Here is a 21141-nt window from a genome sequence, read left to right on the forward strand (position 1 = left end):
TTACTGTAAGGAATGCCTGTGGCTTATACACATTGGAAATGACCAGAGGTTTTCCCAGGTGTGAACAACAAAATTAATGGCAGAATCAAACAATTTTTAAAATGAAAATAACACAAGGTACTAATTTGAGGATGACTGAACTCACGTGCCTATGATCACATAACTGAGCAACAGAAAAATAATAGAGTTCTTTTCTAACGTGAAAGAATTTAGGGATCTGAAAACTTAACTGCAACTAGAGAAGAATACTAAGTGCACATCACTTTCTGCACTCCTCATCTTCTAGAGAAAGCTTGCTGCCACTGCTTTAACTATAATTATTGTAATAAGAATTAACATCAAGAAGAATTCTGCATGACATTACACACTAAGAAAAGGCTAAGTGTAGTGTGATTGCTATACAAATGTCACTAATATTTAGCATTGAGAAAGAACACTCTGAGAAATTATTTAGCTTATCATATGGTTCCAAAGAGTTTTTAAAATATTTTTTTGAAAAACAGTAGGAAACATTCTTCCTCCTCTTCCTCCTCCTCCTCCTCCTTCATCCTTCCTCCCTCTCTCTCTCTCCTTTTCTGGTGTATGATCTTAGGTATGGAATCCAGGTCCTTGCTCATGCTAGGAGAAGCATTCTGCCACCCAGATGTGTATCACCAGTTCAGAGAAAATATTTTAAAGGAAAAGGGGTATTAGTCTTGAATTTGAAAGTAAATAATCCCAGTTATGTTACAAGTGATTGGAAAGCAAATACTATAACAAAATTCAAGAATTATAAACTAAATGTTTGGGTTATTTCTTCCTTATTTTAGAGAATGATACAACTATCAACTTCACAAAATCAATATTTAGGAATGGCCTAAGAAAACTTTCACTTATTATTTATTTAATTATTTGATCCCTTTATGGTATAATCTGTTATTTATTATAATTTTTTAAAAGCTTCAATTCACATTTTAGTTATGTTCAGCTCAAAAACTATTCTGGCAGTAAGTCTTTCATACCTGAAATTCTGTGATACAGCTCATGAAATAGAAATGGCAAATTTTTATAATATGCCTTAACTACAGTTTGAAATATCATAGAACTCTTTTTGATTAAAAATAATTTTTTTCACACAATATATTCTGGTTACAGTTTCTCCTCCCCCAGCTCCTCTCAGATCCTTCCTACCTCCCCACCCACCCCTCTCTCATTAGGAAACAAACAGGCATCTAGAAAGAAATAAAATAAAAACAAAGAAACCAGAACAGGACAAAAGAAACAAACAAAAAAAGTTAAAGAAAAAGTATAAGAGCACCTACAGATGCCAAAACACACACTCACACTCATCACTTCTCTTAATATACTCCTATAGACAAAAACTGTTCCTGGGTTTCATTTACTCATTTTCTTCACAGAAAAGCAACCATAATAGACAACTCATCAGCTGTTAAACTGACAAACATCTGGAAATGAGTCAGCATGTCAGAACAGGGGCTAAGTTTCCTCTAGTGTCGTTCTATAAAGCATCTCCCATCAGGTTCCATATGGACAGAGCTGTTCCTAAACATGACATCCACAATCCATCCCTTTTGCAAATTCAAAGGAGAGTTCCTATGGACTTGTATAAGCATTTCCATTGCACAGAGAATTTTAAACAGATAGGAATAAACATGGAATAAATGTTTAAAGTCTTTAAATCATAGAAACCCCCAACTGTAATTATCAGGGATACACTAATTCGCTCTGGTAATGTGAAGTAGCTCCAGCCCAATGAGTAAATCCTGGGTTTCCAGAACGACTAGCATTAATTTGAATGATAATTAAGGAGGTAAAGGGCATTGACAGCCTGATAGCACTGTGTACTGACTCTCCGATCTTCCACATGTAGGTGGCAGATCAGTTGGGTTCAGATGTATACGGGCCCAAGCTACTCTTGGCTGTGTTCTGTGACATGTCATCTACAATCAATTTATGCTGATGTGTTGGTAAACATATTAATAACTTCTGCACACTACAAAATTTATCATATTTCTGACTTTGTGAAAAGAAATAGAAACTTAAAGACCCTCTCCTGAGTCAACTCATTCTACATTGTAGACTAAACAGAAGGACAGGTCCACAGTTCCTTCTTCTAAGTATAGAAAACTCAAATAGTATAGATGAGATAGCAAATGCATTGAACCTTTCTACATCTTAGTTGAGCATCATATATTTAAGGTATGTAATATGGTGAGTTCATGTTATAAAATTATTACCATTAGCAAGTTTGTTAACACATCCACCATTTCCTTTGGATAATTATTTGTATCTTGTATGAAAATTTTAAATTTCTTTCATCAGATTTCAAGCACACATTATAGTGTTGTTAACTACAATCATCATATTTAAGACTAGGCTCCCAGACATATCCATCTTAAAACTGAAAGTTATACTCTGACTAACACTCCCCACCCTCAGTATCTGGCAACTACCATTCTACTCCAATAACTAAGACTAGTCTAGATACATACAAGTGAAAACATACAGTATTTTCCATTGTCTGCTGTATTTCATAAGTGGAAAGATTTCCTTCTTTTCACATTACATGATAATGGATTACATATAATTTGGGGGGCCATTCATACATCAGTAGACACAGGTCAATTCCATTTCTTCACTATTGTAAATAATGCTTCATTACAGTTGATACAATGGTTTACTTTTCCATATATAGATACCAGGAAATGGGTTTGCTGGATGATGTGGTGGCTCCAGTTTCAATTTTTTTTTTTTGTTTTTTGTTTTTTTAGGAACTCCTATGCTATCTTCTAGAATAGCTTCATTAATTTGCATTCTTCTGGAGACACACAACGTATTTTGCCTTGCATCACATCTTCAACATTTCATATCACTTCTCCTACAAACTTTATAGTCTCTGGTCTTTCATTTAAGTCAAGTAATCAGTATCAAGATATTCTTGTATTTGGTAGAAGACAGATCTAATGCGTTGTTTGAAATCCAAAACAAAAATTGGTTATCCAAATCCAGTTTTCCAAACACTGTTTGCTCACTCTTGTGTACTAGTCAAATATTAGTTGATCAGGTAGGCAGGAATTTATTTCTAGACTCTGTCTTATGCTGATAAAATGTTTTGATTACTGGAGCTTTGTAATATAGTTTGAAATCAGAAAGCATGATGCCTCCAGCTTGCTCTTCTTTCTCAGTGTGATGCTCAATCTCGCTCTAGTGATTTCAGGATTTTTGTAGATCAGCACATAAATTTTCTCTGTTTATGTCTTCTCTTTCTACTTCTTTATTCACATGTATTAATTGCACAACATAATGGGTTTCATTATGATACTTTCATACACGCACTTTGATTATATCCAAGAAAAGCTTTCAGCTTTTCACTATGTTAGCTATGGTTTTATCAAGTTTGTTGTCTTCATTATATTGAAGCACATTTGTTCCATAACCAATTCTTTAGAGTTTTTTATTAAATCATGCTGAATTTTGTCAAATCATCTCTCTGCCTTTAGTTTGATAATCATATAAATTCTAAACTCCACTGTGGTGTATCACATTCACTGATTTGTCCCATCTGTTCGTGTCTGATTCTTTTAATGTGCTCATCAACTTAGTCTGTTAGGAGAGCTGAAAAGCCTGCTTCTCTGTTCACAATACTGTCTTCTCTTCTTGGGGTGTCCTTTTCTGGCTGTAGTATAGGTAAGAATCTGCCCTTAAATTAATTTGAGAACTTGTCTTCAATTTTTTTTAGAGAACTTTGAAAAGAGCCACCTATAATTCTTCTGTAAATGTTTGGTAGAATTTAGTAGAGAAGCCATGTGACCACAAACTTGTCTTTCTGGGGAGTTTTTTTTGGGGGGAGGGATTGTTGTTGTTTGGGTTTTTATTGTTGTTGTTTTGTGTGTGTGCTCTTTGTGTGAATGCCCCTTGAGGGCCCACAGAGACCAGTAGAGGGCATTGGATCCCCTGAAGCTGGAGTTATAGGTAGTTGTGAGTCACCAGATGTGAGTGCTGGGAACCAAACTCTAGTCTTTTAGAAGAAGAATAAGTGTTCTTAACTGCTGTTCTGTCTCTCCACCCCTTAGAGAGAGAGAGAGAGAGAGAGAGAGAGAGAGAGAGAGAGAGAGAGAGAGAACACAAAGTCAGGTGGTTAGGGAGGTACGGAAGATCTGGGAGGAGTTGGGGGAAGAATATGATCAAAATATCAAAGTATATTGTATGAAAAAAAATTTAAGCCAACAAATAAAAATAAAAGTAAAAGATTTAACTACAGTTTTCCATGTTTCATTTACTTGTAATCTTCACTTTCTTCTTTCTTCTTTCTGTGAACTTCATCTTTAGGCTTAAGTTAAATTGAAACCATCCTTTCTGTTTCTGTTGGCTTTGGTTTTTGTGGTGCTGGGTAAGAAGCCCAGTGTCAAGCACTCTGCCCGTTCTTTTCACAGAACTCTTCATAGCTATAAGCCTTCTCTTAGCATTTTCTTTATCTGGTATGACTTGCCCTGTCTTGTTTTTCATCTGTCTCAGGATTTTCGTTAGGCTTTGTTTCCCTTTGACTCATTAGCTGCTCAGGAATATGTTATTTAATTTCTATATATTTGTGAAATTCTCAATTTTCTTTCTGTTATTGACTTTTGGTCTTATATCATTGTGGTCAGAAAATATACTTGATATGATTCCAAACTTCTTGAATGTATTAAGGGAAGAATAGGCAGAAGCCAATACTCCTGAATATACTGTCTTCCCCTCTGCCAGACAGTTGCCAAGGGAATGAGAAGGCAGAAGCTGTGGCCTTGAGAACCTGTGACTGGCCACATCTTGTAATTCCTCTCTAACAGGCTAGTTTTTTTTTTTTCTCCTTCATCTGCACCATGGACATAGTTCTTAAAGCACTCATCTTTCGAAATTTATGCCTACTTTAGGTGTCCTTAAGTAAATGAAGAACTTAATTGAAAACAAAGCAGAAACCCAAAGTCTCACTATACTGAACAAAATATTTTCTAAAATAATACTCAGAAGTTCGTATATGGAGATAATCTAAAAAGGTCAAAATTGTTTTAATAATCTCCTGATATTTGAAGATATGTCCTAAATTTATATGTGGCCTAACCCCAGTAATATGAACTAGCCTGCATAGTAAAAGACTTTCTGGGAAGATGATTTCATTTTTATAAAAATAAATTAGTATTTTTCAAAATTAGTCAAGAATTCCATGTTTTCATGCTATATATAAAACATCAAATGAAAGATAGCTATATAGTAATGATAAAAGTACTTTGTGTAATGGAATTACTTTCTTGCAAAATTATTGGTACTTTTTTTTTTCTGTAACTTAAAATGTCAGGTTCCCAGTACAGTAAGTCACCAGTGTATAGTTGAGGCCAGAAAAAAACCTTTTCCAAGAGAATTTCTACCTTCACCAAAAGGAATCCAGACTGCTGGCCATGAAAATTAAGAGGGTTCTGTGAGATTGTTTGAAGGAACAGATGTCAAATAAAACTCGCAAGTGTTACAGTGTATCTGAAGCAAGTGATTAAATACTTTCAGATTTCACAAGCTTCCACAGTGTAACACATACATCCTTGTAGGGATGACACATGTGTTGGTTACTACTGATTAGAGAGAAGACGAGAGAAGAGTGAGATAATGCAATAAACTCAGCTGGCATGAACTAACTGTATTAAACACAACTATAAACATACTAATGTAAAAAGTTTAAAAGGAAACTGAAGTCAGGAGGCATTTACTCGTGATTGACATAAGTGAACCATTGCAAGATAACTTTCAACTGGTATTAGAGTGGAAAACATAGTAGCAATCTATAACACTGAAAAATAAATTCTATACTCAGTAGCTCCAGTTCCTTTGAACTATGAAAACCGCATTGTTATTTTTACATGCATAAAATCAATAACAATAGACTACTGCAGCGCTGTGACAGGATTGCAGCCCTGACACTGTGTGAGGAATGAAAAAAATTAACCACAATGTTTCCTATCACGGTTTTTCTATAACCATTCAAAACAATTCTATTTTGACCTTTCCCAACTCAAGTAATGCACAGAGGTTCAAGGGTGATCCAGTCATTCATTAAGCAGCCATAATGTAATCAAGTCTAAAATTATTCCCAAGGGTTTCTAAATACCAGAGAAGGATTTGAAGATTCATCTACTCCTGCACCCAAACTAGAGACTGGGAATGAATTATAATTTGTGCATATCTTGAATGTTCATAGAATAGTACATAAATAATTCAAAAAAGCAAGGGTGCTGTTTGCCATTCATTAGATATCTGCTAGAAATTTTTAATGTGCCTAATATACATCAATAAAAGGGAGCAACAAATAATATAGAATCATTAAACTACCATTACTTTGTAGGCTACATTTTGCTATGAAATTTGCCTTCTGAAACATCAAATGAGAACTTGCAGATAGAAATAACAAAGAGAAAAGAATACTTTGAAAATGAGTATGTGGTGCTTTTATTTGCAAGTTCTTTACAATAAAGTTTTAATGAAAAGTAAAAATAAAAATTACCCCCAAAATGGGCAGAGGTATCTAATATGTAATTCAAGCTATAGTCTCATTATCATTATTCATCTCCTAATACACATGGAGGAATTCAATATGTTTGATTTGAAAAAATGAAAACAAGCTGTAGAAGTATAATCTCAAAATAGTGATATAAAATATAACCAAAATATATCTATAACAAAAACGGGTACAGAAGCCCAGGATAAAGAAATGTAACCATTCTTTCTTTGTTTTGCCTTCTCCTTCAGTAAATAACTTTAACAAGTCTTTATAAACTCACATCAGAACTATATGAATAAGTCCCCTGAATAATTTTCCTTGCTTTACCTTATCAGTCTTCTTACATCCTACCCAAAAAACTTTACTTATTCTCCACAAAAAATTAGTATATATTGGCACCAATCTATTTTCAACCATCACTCACTCATTCAGAAACACCAACCTTCCCCCACTCCATCTCTAGCCCCAGTCACACTGATAACATGCTCTTGCATTTCTCTGTCTTGGTTTTCCTGACTTTTTCACTTTGATATACATGATCCTACCCCAAAGTTAGATCACCCACACTTTTCAGACACAATTCACAAAGCCCTGTATACATATCATTTCTCATTACATTTCCTTCTCTATAATATAATTTACTACTTTAACGTTACTGAAAATTTTAAGAATATTTCTTATACCACTTGTTTATATTTTACCCAGTCTGTATCCCCAGATCTCACAATGATCACTGTCACATCTTTCTGAAACAGATCCTCAGGTCACACACGCTGAGTTGAAAACTTACAAGAACAATGCCGGGCGCGGGGAAGGGGGGGATAAAGAGATGACTAAGGAGACCTGACTGCTCTTCTGAAACACCAGGGTTCAATTCCCAGCACCCACAGTGGCTAACAACTGTCTTTAACTCCAGTTCCAGAGGATCTGATGGCCTTTGCTGGCATCCATTGAGCACTGAATACACGACACACAAACATACATGCTGGCAAAACACCAGTACACATAAAATAAAAATAAATAAATCTGAAAAAAAAATTAAAAAAGAATTATGCTGCATAAAATTTGAAGACTAGCTATTCCTAAAGAATAATTTGAACCAAAAATTTTTGAAGAGCTTTTTTTTACTTTAAAATTTCTGAAGATTTAAATATATCTAAGATAGACAGATTTCAAAGTTGTTCTCTTCCAGCAGAAACTATGAGTTTGCCTTGGTTGTCACACTTTTCCAATGATACTTCTCCAAGGATACTCTCACACCAGCACAATTAACTGCAAATGTCTGTTCACTTGCCAGTCTGTACCACTGGCTCCTTGTAAGCAGAAAACTTATGTCTCCTTCCTGGCATGTATGTGCTAGTACCCATACAGTGAAAACTTAAATAATGATTTATCTATCACCATGGTTATCTAAAATAAACAAAATTAAGAATAACCTTTAGTAGGCACATAAATGTTAGGTAAACTTAATTTATAGTCAACTGTGCTGCTTAAAAGGAGGCATACAGCCAAAATTGTAAGAGCTTGATTTCCAAGTATTAACATAAAAACGAATACACAAGAGAAATCCTATGTAAACAATATGTGTTTGGGTTTTGCTTTGTTTATGCTTGTGATTTTAAACATTACAAAACATCATAGAAGAGCTTACACTTCTAAAGAAAACAAAGAGGAATTTTCTACTTTCCACTTTTATTTTTTAAACTACACAATATGTTTAACTTTCAAATTAATTCCTCATCAGCTAAACACACACAAGAAGTCATCTAATGGGACAGCATCTACTGTTGGAGTGAACTGATAGAAACTTTAGACACTAAGACGGACGTAACAGGAAGCAGGAAGGAAAACAGACCATGCAATGGAATTTAAGAGGTTCAATAAGAGAAGTATGCACGTGTGTGCGTGCGCGTGTGTGTGCACATGAGTACTCACATGTGTGTGCCTGCACGCATTCATGTGTATGTGCGCATGTGCATTTGTGCACATGTGTGTACCCACACGTGTACATGTTAATTCCTATATAACAAAGAACAAACTCCTTCTTAATTTAGTATTTCCTAATTTAAATCCTTCTTTCATCTGTGTATGTTCAGCATTCATTTATTTTTGAGGAAAGGACTACTCAGAGGCCTAATCCATTCCTAAAAGGAAGCAATAAAACTCACTTCCCAAAGCACCAGATGGTAATATAAAAAGCTCCTCACAGACTCTCTGGAGAAAGGAGCAGCTCCCATTGGCAGTGTCTCTCGCCATCTCTATGCTTCACAAGTAAAGTACTCAGCTATCCTGGAAGAAGCTGTGCACTGAAAAGCATGTAGGCCTTACCCACCCCCTTTTGTCAGAGTAAAGAAATCTTCTATGAAAGATTTCAAGCCATGTGACTTAAGCATCTTGGTGGTAGAAGGCACTATCTTCTTATCTTCATTATCTAAACACTAAAATAATCTAGCAAATAGTAGCTTTTTTATGACAACCGAGTCAATGAAAACATTTCTTCAAATAGTTCAGACTTACACATTTGACAAAATAACAGCTCTGAAAAGAACAAAAATAATCATTTCTGTATCCCCAGATTGGTATTTTTAATAATAATAGTAATAATAATAAACAGTAAAATAGTGCCTCAGAAAGCTCACTGGTTTTCTATTGGCCCAAGAATAATCTGCTGAGTTACCCACAGTGAGCTGCAAGTAGTCTGGCAGTCTGTCTCCAGAAGAGAATGGAGGCAAAGTGGACACAGGATACAGGGAGTGGGGAAGCCTCAATCCTGTGCTACCTCCTCCAGGCAGGAAGCTGCACAGACACATCTTGCCAAAAATCTAGTTTCTATTTCTCACACACTGGTCACAAAAATATTCTTTTCCCTCCAAAAACCATTTCTCATAAATGTATGCTTCACTACTTTGGGATACCTCCTCTGGGTGTCATCATCTCACTGCACTGTTAAGGAGTTTCCTCCCTGTCATCTGGAGGGTTCTGTCTCTCCCAGTTTCCCCATATGTAGTCTGTGGGCAAATCTCATGCTGAAGCTATTCTTCATTCTTAATTTTAACCTCTTATCTTTCTCTTTCAAAGTTCTCATCTTAATTTAACTTTTCTGTTGAGGCCTTATTTCCTATGTTTTATTATGCTTACTAAATCTTCCAAGCTAATCATTGTTGGGAGTTAGAGACAGCAAGAAGTAGAATCAATAAAAATATCAAAGAAATTGTGATGATGAAAACTAACCTCCCATGAACACATCAAACAACAAAATCAATTCACAACTCCTCTTAACACTTTTTTATCTATCAACAACATATAATAATTAGATTTCATACTTCTTCAACTTCAAGATCAAATCAAGTCAAAAAAAAAAAGAAAAAGAAAAGAAAAGAAAGTTGTGAAACATCCATGTACTTACTTGGGGATATGGGGAGGTCCTGGATTTTGACTTGGCGCTGGAGAGCCGAGACTTAGCCCCCTTCCTGTTGTCAGTGATGGTGGGTGTGGAGCTGCTGGCATAGGAGAAGGTGGGCTTAGAGGCTGAGATCTGGTCCAGGGAGAGCTGCAGCCCTTTGTATTCTGTGTCTCTGCAGGGGTGAAGAACAAAGGCTTTAGTCAGCCACCACAGGGAATAGAGTCATGTAAATCATCAGAAGAGACAGTGCTCCATATATAAAAAGAAAGCAAAAGTTAGTTGTCAAACTGTTTTGCCCCAAACAGCCAGGTTATCCCAGAAAAGCCTCACATTCAACAAATGTGTGTGAATGTGGCTGCCTTCCATTGATTTTATTAAATAGAAGATAAGCCTCTCTATTAATTACTCAGATAAGTACTTCTAATAAAAAACCTAAACAGTAACCTTTCTAGTAGCCCAGGAGAAATCTGCTGAGTTACCCCAGTGAAATTCAGGAAGTCCCGCAGCCCTTCTCCTGTAAAGGATGGGTGTTAAGTGGTGGAGTGAGTTTTCATGCCATGGATGGTACAATATGAATTATTAAACCTACCCTAACGTTTTTCATGTGAGTGAACTCAACAGACAACCAATGCTACCAGATCAACAACAATACTCTTGTGATAAACATTCTAAACATTCTTATAGCTAGCTAGCTTCAAATTAGCTAAAAATCCTTTTCAACAGGATAAGTCAGTCCTCTCAGAGTACATTTTATCACCAGATTTTTTTCCATTCCTTCATTATCTAATAAACATTTGTTGTGCTCCTTATACACCAGATGTTGTGTTACATAGAGATAAGAGAATGAAGATGATAACTATAATGTGTAGTAGACTATAATCTACTCAGGAGAAAAACAATATACATACTGACCTCAGGTTGCTATAAAGAGATCAAGGAACTAATGTTATGAAATCCACTTGGTTCTGACCACAGGTGCAACCCCAAGGCATTTCAGACATCATCAGATATCACTTGAAACTTCTAATTTTCTTCAGAGAGTATCAACCCTTCCCTCTAGTCTCTCAAAATAATTTTTTCAAATAGTCTTCTTTATCACCACTTGTTGGAGAAATTGCTTAAGAATTCCAGAATTCATTGGAATGTGCCAAGGTAACTGACTGATTCTTTTCACTCTCTAGAATACTATGAACTATTTATCTCATGATATTTTGCTGCTTTGTACTAGAGGTTTAAAAAAAGCCTTAAGTCTAATTTGCAATCCCCTCTAGAACACTTATGAAGCATTCATACAGGCATTTTGTGCAAATCTACCAGCTTCTTCTATTTTTTTTATCTTACTTTTACTTTCTTCATTTATCCTTTGATCATTTTCCCTTTTGAGAAGACTAGCAAAATCAAGCAAATTGGAAAATATAATTAATTACTTCAAAATTACTGTGAGAGTTTTTTTTAAGTGTTCTTACTATGAAAAACAAACATTATAAGTATGTGAGCTAGTGTATAAACTACATATGCTTAATTTAGCCACTACACAATATACACCTATATCAAGAACCCCAGTACATGCTATAAATACATGCAATTTACTTATCAACTCAAAAAGGCAAAAGCATAATTCTGACCAGGAGTCTTTCAAGTGAAAAGGAATGGAAACCCAATGAACCAGTTTCAGTATTATCGCTGGCATGCAATGGCACGGATCAGCAAACTACAATAGCATGCCATCAGACAGTCAGCATCTGTTAGAGTGAAAATCTTTCTTTTTTACTTAGACAAAAAAAGGGGAAACATTGCAGAATATTCCTTTACACTGTGTGAAGATGTGTCACTGTGATTGGTTTAATAAAGAGTTTAATGACCAATAGCTAGGCAAGAAGAGGTCACGTGGGACTCCTGGGGACAGAGAGGTCTCAGGGAAGAAGAAAAGCGGGGTTGCCAGCCGGATGCAGAGAAAGCAGGACATGAAAGCGGAGAGGTAAAAGCAATAAGCCATCTGACAGCATACAGACAAATAGAAATGAGTTAATTTACGTTATAAGAGATAGTTAGAAACAAGCCTTAGCTAAGGCCAAGCTTTCATAACTGATAATAAGGCTGGCAGTCCAAAAATTCCTGCTACATTTGGTGTCCAATGTGGGGGCTTGAATGTCTAAACATAGGGCCTGAGAAAGCTAAGAAAAGTTCCGGATAAGGATCTGGATGTGGCTTTCTAGTCTTGCAGTCTCTCAGGTGGGCTGGTACACACAGGTGTCACTGCTGCTGCTGCTAGAGCCAGCCACCAGCACCATGTGCTAAGCTGAGCCATGTGGCATTTGACATGGCAGTTTAAGATTGGTCTCAGGTGGTCAGAGAATGCAGCAGGTGGGAAAAAAAAAAGACAGATGGGAAAAAAATCTCTATAGAGGTTACAGTATGTTTTTAAAATGTGTGTTTTAAATTAGATTTAAATTAAAATGTGTGGCTTAAAAAAGAAAATGGGTATAAACAGTCATAGAAAAAAGTAGTTTATAAATGATAAGATCAAGTCTTTAAAGAGAGAATAAAATAATATAAAAAGAATAAGCCATGTAAAAATAGAAAACACACAGAGAGTCTGGATCTTTTATGGTATCTTGTTGATTTTGAATTTTTTGATTGCTGATGAGTGAATGACAGCTGCTGAGAGACATGGGATTTTAAGAGGAACTGCTAAATTAAACCAGCCTAGATACTTTAGGAATGGCTTAACTTTAAAATGGAAGTCAGAAAATGTATTACTTTGGGAAAGAGATTATACTTTCTTTTCCACAGAAAACGAAAAGCTGTGGATTCATTCAAGGTTGGTAGAGATCAGGTTTGTTCAGGGGAGATGCCCTGAAAATCTTGACTACAGACAAAGAAATAAACATAGAAAAACTGCAAGACAGAGCAAGAGGACCACACACCAATGAAAAACAGGTGGCCCAGATCATCTAGCCTCTCAGAGTGCCTCTATTACAGTTTCCTCAAAATTCTACATCCAGAACAGCTTAAAGGTGGTTAGCTAATATGGTCCAGCCTCACAGAATACTCCATCCAAGACTGCAGATGAGCCTTGTGCTTTTCCCATTGCACAGAGACTGGACAACAAATGTTATGGCTATTTTTTTTCAGGGCTTAACCATTATCTCAATTTTCTCAGGTCCTCTAAAGATACCATCATCCCAGATAACAGGAAGCAGTCTAGAGAACACAATGCCTACATTCCCAAGAGGTGGGGTGGGTGATTTTGGGGCATTCAGTGAGTTATAGATGTTTGTCATCATTTAGGTGGTTGCTTACAAGTTGCTATTGGCAATGGTCAGAAATCAAAAACTAAGCAAAGGAAATTAGATTCAGGGATCTCTTTCTGCAGGGAAAAAGGAGTATATACTGTAGAAATGATGGGATAAAGGGGTAGATTGTTGAGTCTACTTTTAAACAACAACTAGTCTCAAATATTTTACATTGGTATGGATTTTTCTATATTGGTACAAATTTAAGGTTATTTTTGTTATTCTGTGCATGTGTTTCTATTCTTGTTTAAGGTATTGTACCTATGCAGCTCATTTCATTTAAAAAGATAATGTTAAAGTTTTAGTCCTTGAAAACTGTTTAGGAAAATAAAGAACAGGTTAATAGTAAGTCATTACAACAATCAAACATATAGTCATGTTAGGTATGTTTTCAAGGTCTTACAGAGCTATTTTTTAGACAGATAGATGATCTTCAAACACTTCAAAGACCTACAGAATATGGCATTTAAAATGTTTTAATAACATAAGGCTTTCCAAGACAGTGAGACATGTCTGCTCCTGACAGCACTAATCTACTTCAAAAAGTATGATGGGCATTGAAGAACCTTCATATAGAGTTTACTTTTATTGTGTCAAAGTTAGCTACCAGAAAAAGAAACTGCCCTTGCCTTAACTGCTGAAAGTACACTGTCCAAATTACAAGCAGGACACAAAAGAAAGTGACTCGAACTTTGCCAAGACAGGGTAGGACAGTCCTTCAAAAAATCCGGCTTCACAGAAATGTCTGTCAGATATTCTTTTTTTGTTTTGTTCTGTTTTTTGTTTTTCGAGACAGGGTTTCTCTGTGTAGTTTTGGTGCCTGTCCTAGATCTCATTCTGTAAACCATGCTGGCCTCAAACTCACAGAGATCGGCCTGGCTCTGCCTCCCGAGTGCTGGCATTAAAGGCATGTGCCACCACCACCCAGCTCTGTCAGATATTCTAAGCCCATTCTAAGCTGAAGATGGATGCCCCAACATTACAGAGGAACCTTGGGGTGACTGTTCAGGCAACCAGATGTCTCTGTCGTTTCTTAGTTTGGGAAGTTGCTTGCTCTACACTTCCTGTTTACTCAGGTAATATTATATCCTTCTCAGATCTCTGATGGGGCTGAAGATTAGATAGTCAAAAATTATAGTTACAGTTTACGTAAGTTATGATAGAAATTGAATTGGGTACAAAACTTTGGACTCACCAAGAAAAGATAGATAACAGAGCATTTTCTCTGAATTTGCCAAATACTAATGGACTGGACATTGTGAATGTATTTCTTACTTGATAATTATTTTTATTGTATATAGCTTTGCATTGTTAGAGTTAAAACCCTTTCCTTTTTATTTAGACAAAAAGGGGAAAATGTTGGGAGATATTTGATGGCACTGTGTAAATATATGTCACTGTGATTGGTTTAATAAAAAGCAAAACGGCTAATAGCTAGGAAGGAGGTATAGCCAGGACTTCTGGACAGAGGAAGCTCTAAGAATAAGAATGGTGGTGTCACTAGCCAGATATGGAGGAAACAGGATGGGCAAAATGGTAATAAGCATGTGGAAGAATATAAATTTAAAAATGTGTGTTAAGGTACAAGAGCTAGTTAGAAGCAAGCCTAAGCTAAGGCTGAGCTTTCATAATTAGTAGTAAGTCTCTGTGTTAATTTTGGGGTTAATCGTTCAAAAAAGCCTGCTACAAGCATCTTCATCTACACACTCCACGTCTGTGGAGCCACATAACATTGGATTGAGAATATTTTAATTACATATGTCCTGAACCATATACAGGCTTTTTTCCCCATTGTTCCTTATATAACTACACAGCACTTACATTATTTTAAGAATTATAAGTACCTAGAAAACATTAAAGCATATAGGGAGGTGTATGTAGATTATATTCAAATACTACATTTGATATAGGGGACTTCACAGACTTCGGTATCTTTAGGAAAATTCTGGAACCAACACCCTTTGAAATCTGACAATGCCTATTCAAATCATTTAATGAGAGCAAAAATATTCTTCTATAAGAACAACAAAGATTTTAAAAGAAGTCATACATACACCTTGTCTTCTAAACTCAGGAAATCTGATCATATCACTGTATTGCTCTAATGCCCTCCTTCTGAAGACAGTGGAGACATGGGTAGTCCTCAGTCAGAAATGTAATGTGTTCCACAATACAACTTCTGATTTGTTGTTCTTCCAATATATCAAAGTTTTCCTTCTTTAGCCCCTCACTTTATCCAAACAGTAACCTCTAAACTAAGCTTTTGGTTTCTGGGCCTTCTCTTTCCCCCAACATCTTACATCCCATTTGTCCCCTTTGTCAGAAGGCTCTTCCTGACTTCTGAGATCCTTCAGTTTATAATTACTGAGTGTCTTTGCTGTAGGGATCTGTTCTAGAGGGTGTGTAGGGATCAATGAACAAAAGTCCTCTATATCTCAGGAAGGAGGCATCAGGGCTGATCCTGAGAGAAGTACAGAGGAGATGAGGAAAATTTCCCTACCCTAACATTTCTTTTCAAATGATTATGATTTCCCCCAGTAAATTCTAAAGTTCTAGAAGACATAAGCAAAGAGATAGTTTGTTGTATTTTGAAGGCAAATGCGCAGTATATCTCATAAATGGAAGAGAAAGACAAGGACACAACTTTAAAATACTTTTTCCTCACACAATGAATGCTAATAACTTAAAACCAGTAGATTTTCTCAATGGGAAAATGATCCTGATGGGTTATGAACTGTGTGACCTGCCTTCCTTTAGAAAATAGAAAGCCAAGCATATTGGACTCTGACAGGAGATAGAGCTTCTACTTTTGACCACTCCATCAAATGCACTTATGTCCACAGAAAACAGAAGATCTATTCAATAGCTGGCATTAGCACATGCAAAAATTACTCACCATTGCAAATATGGCCTATTTCTATACAAGAAATTTGTATCTATAAAAGGAAGTAATAGGATTCATTTTTCTTTTCTACACTCTCAGATCCCAGAAGGTCCATATCTACATTATCTAGTTCTACAAGGTCTTTCTGAATAAGGGAACTCTTGCAAACTCATCCTACCCTACCAACGTTAACCTGATAGTAAAATCAGATAAAGACACAGCAACAACACAAAAAGAAAACTGCATACCACTGTTCCTGATGAATATATACCTAAAAATCCTCAAAGAAATACCAACAACCCAATCTAACAGCACAAAAGATCGCACATAGGGGTGGGCAAGATGGTGTGGCATGTGAAGATACCTGCCACTCAAGCCTAATGAACTGAGTTCAACCCCAGATGCCATGTAAAGATGCAAGTGGGGAACCAAGCCCAAAATGTTGTCCTCTGGCCTCCATATGTGTTTTGGCACATATGCTCCCACACAATGATAATAAAAAATAAGAAGAAAGATTAAGCCAGGCATGGTATCATATGCCTTTAATCCCATCAGAAGGGCAGATGGATCTCTATGAATCCAGGGCCAGATTAATCTACATAGGAGGTTCCAGTATAGCAACATAAAAGAGAGACTTTATCTCAAAAAACACAAAAAGGAAAAATATTAAACACCATAATCTGTATTCTAAGAATGCAGAGATAGTTTAGCATATGTAAATCAATAAATTTAATTCATCCCACCCAAAAAATAAAAGACAAAAGCCATATAATCACCTGAATAGAAGGAGAAAAATAATTTGAAGACATTAAACACCATTTTATTATATAAACTTTCAACTTATTAAGTATAGAGGGAACATTCCTCAACACTATAAAAACTGTATATAAAAAAATCACAGTCAAACCATACTTCTGGGAGGAAAGCGGAAGTCATTTTCCCTAAGATCTAAAGAAAGAAAAAGGATATTGACTTAGGGGCTCTATTGCTGTAATAAAACACCAAAAGCAACTTGGAGGTATGAAGGGCTTATTTCAGCTAACAATTCTACATCACAGCCTGTCATCAAAGGAACTCAGGCCAAGAACTCAAGGCAAGAATTGATACAGAAGCCATGGAGGAACACCGCTTACTGGCTTGCTCCTCACAGCTTGCTCAGCTTGCTTCTTATACAACCCAGGACCACCTGGCCAGGGATGGTACAGCTTACAATGGGCTGGTCCCTCTCACGTCAATTATTAATCAAGAAAATGCCTCATAGGTTTGCCTACAGGCCAATCTTATGAAGGGATTGCCTCAGTTTATGTTCCCTCTTCTTCAATGACCCTAGCTTGTGTCAAGCTGACAGGGGGCTGGGGGAAAGGACAGATGTCCTCTTCCAATACTCTTATTTAACAGAATACTGGAAATATCAGTCAGAGAAATAAGACAAGGGAATGAAAGAAGACATACAAGTAGGGAGGGAAAAATCAAATTATCCCAGTTTGCAGACTACATGAAACGTGAAGGCTCCCTGGAAAGACTTATAGAAAGGTAAATAGATGCAGTAAGGTTATATGATTAAAAATCAAAGTTACAGTTTAAATGTAGAATTTATAGCATAGGCTCATGTGTTTGAACAGCTGGTCTCCCAATGATGATACTGTTTTGAAGATTGCTGAACCTTTTGAACTAGGCCCACCTAGAAAAACTGTGTCACTGAAGATGGGCCTTGAAAGTGATGTCTAGCTTCTGATTCTGGCCTGAGTTTTCTGTTTCCTGATCTACCAGTAAGCAAGAAGTTACTACTTCATATACCTACCACTAGAGACAAAGACAATCTAGCTACCATGCCTTCCTATCACAGTAGACTGCTTCCCTAAACCTAAACAAAGACAATCCAGCAACCATGCCTTCCCATCACAGCAGACTGCTTCCCTAAACTTAAACAAAGACAATCCAGCTACCATGCCTTCCCATCACAGCAGACTGCTCCCCTAAACCTAAAGCCAAACTCACTTTTCTCCCTTAAATTACTTCCATCAGATTTGGCAAAAGACAAGAAAATAACACAACCAATATCTGACTGGGGCATGGTAGCTTGTGCCTGTAATCCCTGTACTTAGAAGGATGAAGCAGGAGGACTCCATGAGTCAAAGACTAGCCTAGGCTACAGGATAAGGCACTGTCTTAAAAAATAAAATAAAATTTGCATTTTATATACAAAGAGCTAATTGTTGAAAAAGAGGTCAAATAAAGCAACCCTATCGACAAGAGATATTTTTAAGTAAAATATTTAAGAGTAAACTTAACCAGAGAAGTGAAAGTATTCTGCAATAAACATTACAAAGCATTAAACAAACAGATTGAAAAAGACACAAAATCTGACAAGAATTCCTGATGCTTACCGATTGCATTAATTAATATTGTATAATGTCCACACTACCTAAAGCAATTTAGAGATTTTGTGTAATACCACCAAAAATACGATTAGCAGGCTAGGAGTATAAATCAAGGATAGATCACTTACTATACATGGAAGAGGCACTGGGTTCAGTCTCTATCACCTAACAGAAAAAAATATAAAGGCTATTCTTGACACAAATACAAAAAAATCCTAAAATTCACATAAGTGCACTACACAAAGAGAGAAAATAGTCTTGAGCACAAAGAACAAAGCTGAATGTATCAAAATACCTCATCTCTAAAATACTACACCACCCCTAACCAAGAAGCAACTGGCAATCAATACCTGCTGGGAGAGGGAAAAATCTGTTTTCTCCAATGGAGTGATACTAGATATATCAACCACACCCCAGGACAGGCCTCCTGCTCAGTAATTGCTAACGAAGACAAAATGAACTCCATGTGTGCTTTTTTGTTGTGGTAGTGGAGGTGTTTTGGTGGCTTTGCCTTTTTTATTTTGTTTTGCTTTGCCTTTTTTATTTTGTTTTCTCAGTTTTTGTTTTTTGAGGATTTTTCAACAGGAAAAGATATGAAATTGAGTGGGAAAGGAGATGGGGAGGATCTGGGAGAACTTGGGAGAGGAGAAAGAATATAATCAAAAAACATTGTATAAAAAATTTTTAAAGCAATAAAAAATAAAGTTCTTTATACCTGAAAAGTCTACTGCAAGTCTATGCTAGCCAAAAATCATGGTACTGGAATAAAAACATGGGCATAGGCCAACGGGACATAATAGCCAGACCACAAAAGCATAGAAACATACAATGGGGGGGAAAGTTTAACACTTCAGTATACAGCAAAGGGAAAACAGGGCATCTATGTATGGAAGACTGAAAATTCCTACTCTCACTATATAAAAAAAAAATCAACTCAAGATGGATCAAAAACTTAAATGGAAGGCGGAAACTATGAGATAACTGGAAGAAAATATAGAAGAAACACCTTAAGACATCATGATAGACAATGGTGTTTTGTTTTGTTTTTATAAGATCTCAAGGGCATGGTCAACAAAAGCAAAAATTGAAAAATGGTACCATATCAACCTAAAAAACTTCTGCCAGCAAAATGAACCTACCAAATAAAAGCAAATATTTGCTAATCATTCAGCTGACAGATGATTACTATCTGGAATATATGAAGAACTCAAAAACCTTAATGACAGAAACTCCCAAATATAACAATTTAAAAATGGACAAGTGGTCTCAATAAAAAGGTCTCAAAAGAACTAGAAATAATCAACAAGCACACAGGAAAAAAACTCAATACCACTCTCAGGGAAATTTTAAAATCATTAAGATCACAAAAAGATACATCTCACTCCTGTCAGAATTATTAAAAACAAAACAACAACAAAAACAGGAAATACTACTAGAAGTGCAGAGAAACGTGAACAGTTAGTTGCACACCACACTGTAAATGAAAACGCAAATTAGTGAACAGTATGATGGCACCTTTATAATACATTATAATACAGCTATCATAGTTCTAAATAAAAGTCAAAACGAAATGAAAGCAGTGTATAAAAATCATGCGCAGATGAGCACATGAAGAAAATCAATCTCTCTCTCTCTCTCTCTCTCTCTCTCTCTCTCTCTCTCTCTCTCTCTCTCTCTTCCCTCCCTCCTTCCCTCCCTACCTACACACACAAGTATCATTTTGCCATAATAAAGAATGAAATCCTGTAATTTGAAGCAACATGGATAGAACTGAAAGACTCTGTTAAGTGAAAATTCCAGATGGTGGGGCCAGGGATGAAGTTTAATGAGTAGAGTGCTTGCCTAGTAGGCACGAGGAGGTCCTGGTCGGATCCCTGTTACCATGTAAACTAACCATAATAGCACATATCTGTGATTCCAGCACTTCGAAGGGAAAAGCAGGAGAATCAGTTTAACATTGTTCTTGGGTACATGTCAAGTCTGAGGCCATCCTAGGCTATACAAGAGCTTATCATTTAAAAAAAAAAATCCAGACAGAGAAAGACAAATACCACATGTTCTCAAAGTAGACCGGCCAGTACTTGAATCTAGGAAGCGGGGAGGGATGGGGAGAGGGAAGTTGGAAATTTGGTATCAAATAAGTCCTAGTGTTTCATAGCATAGGAGGGTAACTAATATTTGTAGCCTAATTTGTAGCCTATTATATAGTTATAAAGAACTAAAGAAAAATGATCAAAATCTCCAAAATTATGAAAAAAGATAAAGGTTTTAGTTAATATACCACTGCACATTGCATTCATGTGTTGAAATATAAGGATGTACTCCATAAATGTATATAATTATCATATAATGCATGGGAAAATTAAGATATTTTTAAATTCTTTGTAAAATTTTTGCATAACTCTTTTGTTTGTATGTTTGCTTGTTTGTTTTGAGATAGGGTCTCACTATGTAGCTCTGGTTGTCCTGGAACTCACTCTGTAGACAGGGCTAGTCTCAAACTCACAGAGATCTGTCTCCAAAGTGCTGGGATTAAATTCATGCAACACCACACCTGGCTTGTATAGCTTTCAATAATAGAAATACTACAAATTAAATAAATCCAAATAACATTTTAAATCTAATATACAGTTCAAAATTGTGCCCATCCATGT

General features: G+C 36.1%; 1 protein-coding gene across 1 annotated transcript in view; it reads right to left on the reverse strand.

Annotated features, from left to right (window-relative positions):
- Sim1 (SIM bHLH transcription factor 1) overlaps positions 1-21141 on the reverse strand; it is a 76919-nt gene that overhangs the window by 21473 nt on the left and 34305 nt on the right. Inside the window, exon 9 of the mRNA XM_052750653.1 lies at positions 9930-10098. Coding sequence (XP_052606613.1) covers positions 9930-10098 — 169 coding nt within the window. The remainder of the gene's footprint in view (positions 1-9929; positions 10099-21141) is intronic.

Source organism: Peromyscus californicus, unplaced genomic scaffold (assembly GCF_007827085.1).
Source record: "Peromyscus californicus insignis strain IS unplaced genomic scaffold, ASM782708v3 Scaffold_22__1_contigs__length_63687245, whole genome shotgun sequence".
In the NCBI taxonomy this organism is placed as follows: domain Eukaryota; kingdom Metazoa; phylum Chordata; class Mammalia; order Rodentia; family Cricetidae; genus Peromyscus; species Peromyscus californicus.